Raw genomic sequence first — 9,088 nt, forward strand, 5'->3', positions numbered from 1 at the left:
TTGGGATTAGTCGGCTAACGGCTCGTCTTTGTGTACGTTTTACCTCTAGCTCAAAAAGTAGAGTGGTTAAAGGTCAAGACGTACGCAAACCTAACTCTAAGCTCTACCTCAAATAGTAGAACATTTAAAAAAAAAATGCACGTAAACTTGACCTCTAACTCAAAGAGTAGAGCAGTTAAGAGATAWKATATAWAWAAACCTGATCTCTACCTCAAAGAKTAAAAGATRCKTATCCATGTACCTTTCTAACTTTTCTATATCTCATGTCAATAAATATACCTAGAAACTCAGAACTCATCTTTGTTCATGATTTCATAGCTTTTTSATAAAAGAGTACATGATAAATAGTATACATTTGTACATCATAATGCCCTCTGAATCAAGTCCAACTGCTTTGGCATATAAATCTCCTCTTAAATACACCTACACACCTAGGGTTGCACAAAAACCCGATCAACTCGGCCAACCCAACCCGAAGCCACCCRACCAACTCGACCCACCCGACACCTATCTCTGTTTCTAGAATGAAWCCAAACTGGATCAGAAATTGTTACCTGCTGATTTAGGCTTCTTATTAAAACAAAATCTATATTAAAAAACCCAATTAAAATGTCAAAAGAAACTTCAAGATTTGAGTCTTTTTGTCACCATAAAACTTAAAACCTTACAGCCCATATAGAAAGCAAGCAGGGTGTTTTGTCCATATTGTGACGATATCGATTTTACTCCTTGACTTTTGCGCGTTTTGAGGGTTGAGAGCCACACGAGTCATCTTCTGATGGTCGATGAACCACTGGGTTGGGTCCTGGTCCATTGGGGTCAGCCTGTGAGGATGCCGGTTCGGTTCTTGTAGGAGAATTTGGGGTTTCGTTGGTTAAGTCCATGGTGGAYGATGAGGGCTTGAGTTTATCGATTCCTGATTTGCATTGCTTTTCGAACATCATCTGGAGGTATCTGCCTTGTTCTTCGATTCTCAGCTGTAAGTTTCTTTGGATCTGCAAGAGAAGCATGATCGTTAAATAATCGATAATTTTCMACAATTGTARAACGAACCGGATTTTCAGAAGGGGYAAAATGAACCAAAACACAACAAAGTTTGGTTTATTTCTTATTCGGTATAATAAATTTATTTTACGTAACCATAACAAAGTTACAAAATTTCCTATTTTTTTACCCATTTTGAACCTGGTGAAACGGTGYCGCACTAAATAGGAAATAAACCAAACTACTGGGAGGTTCACATAAGAAAGGCTAAATATCGTGAGAATGTTAAAAAAGAAAAGTTCATATATGAATCAATGAAAAAATGCATTTGAAAATGCATACGAACCCACATAAWWAATCTATAACATCRATTCACATATGCATCTTGAAATAGATTTTTTTCGGATKTTTCAATGATTCACATATGAACCTATCCTTAACCTTCCTTCTTACTCTCGGACGATATTTAGCCTTCTAATTTGAACCAGCCCCAACCAAACTACGTGAATACAAAATAGGAAATTTTCAAAGTTTTTATCAAATAGGAATTTTTGGAACTTTCTATCATCGATCGAGAAAAAAAAATTCTTCATTACACTAAATAGGAACTAAGGAAAACTTTGTTATATTTTGATGTATTTTGCCCTTCTGAAATTAGGAGGCATCATAATGTAAATTATACCTCAAGTTGTTCATGTAGTCTCTTCTGAACTTCCATCTGTAATCGTAATGCTTCGGTGATCTCCAAACCCCTGTTAACATGCAAAAACAGATAATCAACAATTGTCAAATCATCTTCAATCTCTTCCCACCGTATAAATGAGACACAAAGAATAAACAAAACCAAACAGATCCAGAAAACGCCACTTGAAAGTAGGGTAATGKGTTTAAGATGTACATAGGCCTGACCTCAACCCCAAAGGGAATAGCCCAGTAGTACCCAGGTTACTAGTAGTGTATGCTAACATAATACAAACATAAGTTRAATCAAGTTAAGATGAAATATAATCGATCCTACTTACGTTTTCAGCTCCAACGATGAGAAATCTTCAACGGTAGTTTTTCTCTCTGAAGGTCCTGCAATGAGTGGACAAATCACTTTAATTGATAACCCATCTTCAAATAATTGTAGCTTCTAAGATACAGCCAAGATAGGTGCAATAACATGCAMAGAGACTTGTATATGTCTTAAGTGCACTACGGGGCTGTTTGGTTRGTTTTCCATCAAGTCCTGTATGGATAAGTTGTCTGTATAGATAGGGCATGTTTTTGTTTGGGAGAGTTTTTTCATAAACGGAATGAGCATGTTTTTCAATTGGGAAGGGCAGTTTGGGAAAAAACTTGGCTTTCTGCACAACCCCCCCCCCCTTCCACCCTAGAAGCTTACGGAATAAGCCACTTTCTATCTTATTAAGCCACTACCAAACAGTCATATATAGCTTACTGAATAAGCTGTGAGTCCCATTAAACTGCTAACRAATAGACCMTACAAGCACTTTAAGCTTTTCTGAAGACTGAATGGGTAAATTATCTTGTCAATTGAAAGTGTGAGAATATGTGGAACCTTGAGATTTATCCTCCAAAAGAGCCRTTGAGGAGAGAAGTGAGGTTCCAATATATATAGAGAAAAAATGGTCCAAGTGTAGCTGATGTGGACTCTAACACGCCCCCTCCAACGGGCTAGACAGGCACAAATTGTCCCAGAGTGTTGAGAGGGGGCGAGAGGGGTAGACAAGTACAGTTTGTCCCAGAGTGTCAAGGAAACCCTATTAGATCACTCGCCAAAACAGCCCTTGAAGAAAGTTGGGAGGTTCCAACATGCATAGTGGAAAAAATGGTCCAAATCTARTCGATGTGTGACTAACAGAAAGCATTATAGTGAGTAACTAAACTTCTAGTCCAGAAGTCGACTTAGGGGTCGTTTACAATACAAATTGGGTAAGCGTTAACTAGGTAAGAGTGTGGTCTGGTTCAGCACTAATCACTGACCGAGTAAGAGTCCCTCCCTTAGCTTACCAAGTCAGCATCTCGGTCAGGTAAGAGGGGCTTGGTAAACAGCAACATCCTTAACCAGGTACGAGGTAGTAAATCTTAATTAAATTAACAGTCAAATTCATCTTTCTCCTATCYGCAAACYGGATTGATACTAGTTTCACATCTGATTTATCTTTTGGAGCCTATATGTGGGGGGTTGGGTTCTCGTGAGACCAGCATATTTTCGWGAGATTTGTGAGACCACAAAATAACACTGAACCTTCATAGCAGAACACCGTGAGTCCGTGAAGGTACAAAAAACACTGTGACGTGCAGATTCAGTGTTATTTTGTGGTCCCACGAAGATAGGTTGGTCTCACATGATCCCAGGYCTATAAGTGGGTCCAAAGGTGGATTTCTGTTTTACCTTCTGCTGATGGCTCCGGTTTATATCTAGCCGTCCGATATTTCTGCAAAACGAGATAAATTCCATATTAAATATAGAAGCAMATTCATTTTACTTTTGTAACTTGCATCAACTGAGAAGTACCATAAATGCACCTGTAGGTGACTTTTTACATGGTAGATGGTTAAGCCTTCAACCTTCATTTGCTTCARTACTCCCTTCGGGGTAGCTCCTATAGATACAAATATAATGATTTAAAAAGTTATTATTGTGATTATTTGAGCAAAAGATTGAYTACCGGCGACCCAAAGCSGGCSCACAAGGAACCCACCCACAGGAACCACAAGAGGCATTTCAGAGTTGACTCTGCGGCTGAGGCTAACGGAGGGGTTCAAGCCCGTCTCCCGCAGGATTCGAACTTGAACCTGTTGTGTATTTGAGCAAAGTCACTCCGCCCCTTTGCCAACTGAGTTATACGCCCGAGGGCAATATTATTGTGATCATATCTAAAGAAAACAGATAGYGCGAGAAACACTGAAGTTAAAATGATTACTTTCGCTTCCCCCAAGCTTGTTGACTGCCTCCACAAAGGCTTCGTGAAGTTCTGGAGTCCAACGCATTCGTGGTTTGGATTGAGGGCCATTCCCACAAGGTGATGGGGTCATTGTATTGCAAGCTTCTTCRGATGATGGAGGAACAATTAGTTGTTGTACTTGCATCGAGTTTGTCGATGATCCCCCRACATGATATGCCATCTAAAGTGAAATATAATGAACATGATTAACGGTTGTTGACGAGGGTGGGTTCAAATGAGAACTGTAAATATTATGAGAGTCCGGGAACCAAGTGTTTCATGTATTATTCATGATGAATAACCCATAATAATGAAAATTACTAATGATGAATGTCGTGATAGGTATTCATCACAAAAACTATTCATGATAAAAATAATACATGATTTAATGATAAAAATAATACATGATTTAATGATAAAAATGCATGATATCATGATAAAATCGCATCATATCATGATAAAACCGCATCATATCATGAATAATGAAAACACATGATATCATGAATAATGAAAATCCATGATATTTCAGGAGTATTAATCAGGAATAACTCATGAAAAGTTGGTTCTCGGATACTCGAAATATTTACGGTTCTCATTTGGACCGGGATGTTAAAAAACCACATGATATTCATGATAAAAACGCATGATATCATGATAAAAATGCATCATATCATGAATAATTGAAATGCATGATACTCATGAGGAAAAAATTTATGATTATTCAGCAGTATTCATCATGAATAACTCGTGAATAGTTGGTTCCTCGGTTCCCAAAATATTTACGGTTCCCATTTGAACCTACCCCTTGTTGACGGAATGACATAACTTTAAATGAGCAACAAACCAAGAACCCTAAGTAATGTAGGTTTTGAGATCTTTCCTATAAAGAAGTCATGTCATATGTAGGCTGTAGCTATACTTATACAACCCCATTCACATGTGCATTACATACRATACAATTCACAAGATTTTGTTGTTACTGTAGGAACATTGTGGGATTGCACAAGTATATTTTTCAATGTTCATTTAGTTGAAAGAAATCTCAAAATGTACATAACTCGCATCCTTTTTCGCATTTAATATCATAAGAAATCATATACAATGAATAAAAGTTCAGTATACCTTTGGCTCTGGATCAGCAATACCGGTATCAATTAGAATCTCATTCCAATCGGGGGTCATAGCATCATCATCGGTAATTAGCTGGTCAGCCCAATCTTGCCAATCATTTTGTTTACCAAGATCCTCGGATGGCATAATACATGTAGCACTTTGGCTGTGTTCTAAATTGCTAGAAGGGATTGGGGTATTTTGAGGGTAATCAAGAAAATCCGGCAATGAATCTGTACACCATGAACTATTGTTGTTTTCTTTCATATACTGGCTCGATGCCGTAGATTGAAGAATTCCCGAGGACTGAGATATAAAAGGCGTCCTTTCTGAATGCGTTTCTTGAGAAGAAAATTGAAGATCCRAAGACATTCCAGAAGCCGAAGAAAACATGTGACCAACGGCTCTGCTAGTTGAGGATAATGAAGGAAGAGCAGTGAAATTTTGTGGCATAAATTCCCTTCCCATGGACATTTGTTGAGATTCCGGAAACTTTGGATATTTCTCTTCCAAAGTGACGGGACGTACCGGCAAAGGGGATGATCGAGCGCCAGGAGCTCCATGGTTACTAAGTTGTCTTGCACCTGATCTTTGAAAGGATAAAGCCGGTTGTGCCTCCATGGTTATAATAGGTAACTAKAAATGATTTACAAGCCAGCTCAGCATAAATTATCGGCTTTTGCAGTTCCGTCCTATAAATCATGTGAGCATCAGAATAAACAGGATGACAAACTGTATTCTCTACTTAGGGACAGTTTATGAATCATAAATTGGGTAAGTGTTTACTGTGCAAGTATAAGATCCCACATTGAATGGGAGGGGAACAAAGGTAGCCTTTTAAGGAACTGGACGCCTCCTCAATCAGAAGCGTATTAAAACCGTGATCCAGGTGTGGACAAAACGGACAATATCTGGTACGGTTAGCCTTGGATGTTACCRTAAGAGTCATCATGCTCACTTCCCTTACGGGATAAGATTCACGGTCATCAAAATAGCAYAATATAAGCGTCTCTTACCCAGTAAGTATTAACTGGGTAAGAGACACCACCTCGCTTACTGGGTGAGAATTGAGATTCTCAAGCAGGAAAATGGTAAAGTAAGATTGTTGGTAAAGACCATCATCTCTGACCACGTAAGCATCTCTCACTCAGTAGATGGAGAGGTAAGTTTCTTTTCTAACATTTATTGATACACCAAAGGGTCATTGACCCAGCATAACCCAGCGATAGAGTCCAGCCTCCCAAAAGGTCGAACGTTCAAACCATGAGTATTTCTTGTATATAAATATTACATATTTCAAAAAGAACATTTATTGATACTCCTAGTGTCATCAAGCAATGTCCACTATTTGTCCATCCAACTATCTTATGATAATTTACCCTTATAAACATTGTAAGAGTTTGAAATTTTGAAGTTCATGATGAACGTTAATATCTGCATGAATAAAATTGTTAAAACAATGGCTATTAGGGATGCCTACTGAATTGGTGTGTGTGCTTATTGGAGAATTTTGTATACATTACCGTGATTAAACTTTTTGTTTTATAAYTGATGTAGAAATCTATATGATACTTTGTTGTTTGTATGACTCTGTCGTTAACCCATGTGATGGCATTCGGTTGAACTAAAAAAGGAAGATTCATCAATATTTGTACCTACAACATGTTATTTGGTTGGGGATACATACCATTTATGATAATCTACCCTTATATGTAAAAGTCATCATCTCCTAAATAGTCCCTATTCTATRAATCCCCAATGAAGGGCCTGTAACATCTTCAATTTGATCATAATATAGCTTGTACAAGTTGTACTACATGTCATGATCTTCCTAATTTCCAAGGAATGTAAGAGCATCTCCAATAGCTACACTGTTTTAGAAATTTTGGAGATTTGGGAAAATTTTGCCCCAACAGCTATGCTAAACTCTTCRTCTAAAATAGAAAAAAAGAAGAAAAAAAAGGGGAAAGAACGAAGAAATCTCCAAATTTAGAATAAGGGAAAAAAATAAAGCATACCTGTTGGAGATGCTCTAAACCCTCCATCAAAGAAACCTCTGGACTGCTCAACGACCTAAAGTCTACAGGAGAAATATTATTTTCTAAGTAAAACCCTAGATTTMTGTTTCTCAAACAAGACCAATTGGTTTTATCAACTTCCTCCTACTAAGTACTTAGCACTGTAGGTTGAATTTTGATGAATCTTCATTTGTTTAGTTCATCCCAATGCCATTATATGAATTAACAACAGAATCATACAAACAGCAAAGAATAAATTGCTACATCATATAGAAAACAACGAAGATGAATCATGGAAATGTATTAAAAAAAACCTYCAACAAACATATACACCAAATTCAGTAAGCATCATAAGATCCCCAATATCCATTTTTTTAACAATTTAATCCATGCAACTTATCAAATCCATCATGAACTTCAATTTTCAAACTCTTGCAACATATAATAATACATCAGGAATATTCAAACAAAAATCAAAATTATAAGCATGAGTAAAGCAGAAAAAACCCTCACCTTAAACCATCGGAACGAAAAGCTTGTTGAAAACCTACACGGGTGCCAGAAAAAAGGAACGATTTAAAAGGCCGGAAAACCTAGAGGATCAAACGCCGTGTGGTGTCGGAAACTCATGTACGAGTGTCTGTCGTGTTGGTTTGCTCACCGGCGTCTCGTGGATACGAAATCGAAATCGAAATCGAAATCGAAGGATGACGAGTACTCGGCTTCTTGTGCAATTTGGCCTTTGCTTTCTGCGAGCAGCGGCCAGAAAAGGGGAGGTAGAAAATCTCACTCGCACGTGGTGGCGCGTGCCCTATCGKCAAAAGAATATATTAGACCTTATCCGATGCATATTTTTCGAATACAAATCAAGCTCGTTGTTATAATATCCCCCAACATATTTTATGCGTGCAATGCATTGAGACACATTTTGATTTTAGTGTTTTGTTTTATTTCGTTTTTATGTCGATATAATATGTTTTTATGTGCTTTTAAAAAAACGATAATGTTTTTATTTTTGAATAAAATATAAATCTAAAAATATCATTAAAAAATTTTAAAAAATATCTATATCAGTATCAAATTAATCTTTTTTAAAAGTTCTTGTATTTTGCTGTAATTTTCTTAATTAAAATTTTTAATTATAATTTAATTTAGATTTAATAATATAATATTTTTAAAAGATAATAACTAAATATTTTGTTAGAACTATGTGATTATTCTAATTATATTTTAGATTTTTTATATTTAAAATGAGATGTTTATCCAATATTTGATTATGTTTATCTGCAGTTAGTTACACGAATTCAAATATGCACGATTTTCTTGTAATCTTAAATTTTAAGTAATATGCACCAATAAACAGTACTTCATGCATAAAAATGATTTTTAARAGTTTTTGTCAAATATTTTATAATATAATATAGATAAAATGAGGATTTTGGATAATTTTTTGCTTTAATGGATACTCCAAAATAGAGAGATACCGTAAGGTGTTGTTTGTTTTGAAAATGTGATTAACTATGAAGTCTTATTTTACTTCTGATCGATAAGAGGTGGTGCTGAAATCTAAAAGCAKAATCAATAATACTGTTTGTTTTTGTAAACTGATAGATGTCTTAATCTGTATAATTGTCTATTTTACCCTTCAAAATATTACGATATAAAATTTATATAMATTTATACAATTTTATATGTTTATTCATCATCTTTACAAACTTTAAATGTGGACTCGTTTATGGCACAAATTTCGTATTTTAAAAAACTGATGTTAGGAGTGTCAAACCATCCAATTTGACATTTGATTGGATAAGTATCAATAATGATCGATTAAGATTAAATGATGAAGGGGTGAGTGATTGAGAAACGTTCGTTGTTGAGGGTGTGGAAAAGCAATAAGAGACAGATGATGGGTTGGTTTACCTCTTATTAGATAAGTGGACGGTAAGATATAAGTGTATTTGAAAATTTGGAATTCATGTAACTAACTGTGGATAAACATAATCAAATAGAGGATAAACATCT

General features: G+C 36.0%; 1 protein-coding gene across 3 annotated transcripts; it reads right to left on the reverse strand.

The window, feature by feature from the left end:
• Positions 1–285: 285 nt before the first annotated feature.
• Positions 286–7,745, reverse strand: LOC112513233 (protein PHOSPHATE STARVATION RESPONSE 1-like). 3 transcript variants are annotated; one of them, XM_025119436.1, is made up of 8 exons: positions 7,580–7,745; positions 5,061–5,740; positions 3,918–4,119; positions 3,520–3,596; positions 3,386–3,428; positions 2,007–2,061; positions 1,667–1,736; positions 286–995 (listed from the first exon to the last, which is right to left on the reverse strand). In XM_025119436.1, exons 2-8 carry the CDS (start codon positions 5,667–5,669, stop codon positions 723–725), a joined length of 1,329 nt encoding a protein of 442 aa, XP_024975204.1. In that variant the 5' UTR covers positions 5,670–5,740; positions 7,580–7,745; the 3' UTR covers positions 286–722. The 3 variants fall into 3 exon arrangements, 2 of the variants coding, with proteins under 2 accessions (XP_024975204.1, XP_024975206.1); XM_025119438.1 differs by lacking the exon at positions 7,580–7,745 and adding an exon at positions 7,067–7,569; XR_003069268.1 differs by lacking the exon at positions 7,580–7,745 and having other exon boundaries at positions 293–554; positions 664–995; positions 5,061–5,669.
• Between the last annotated feature and the right edge of the window lie 1,343 nt (positions 7,746–9,088).

This window comes from Cynara cardunculus (genome assembly GCF_001531365.2).
Source record: "Cynara cardunculus var. scolymus isolate 2C chromosome LG 5, CcrdV1, whole genome shotgun sequence".
NCBI lineage: Eukaryota > Viridiplantae > Streptophyta > Magnoliopsida > Asterales > Asteraceae > Cynara > Cynara cardunculus.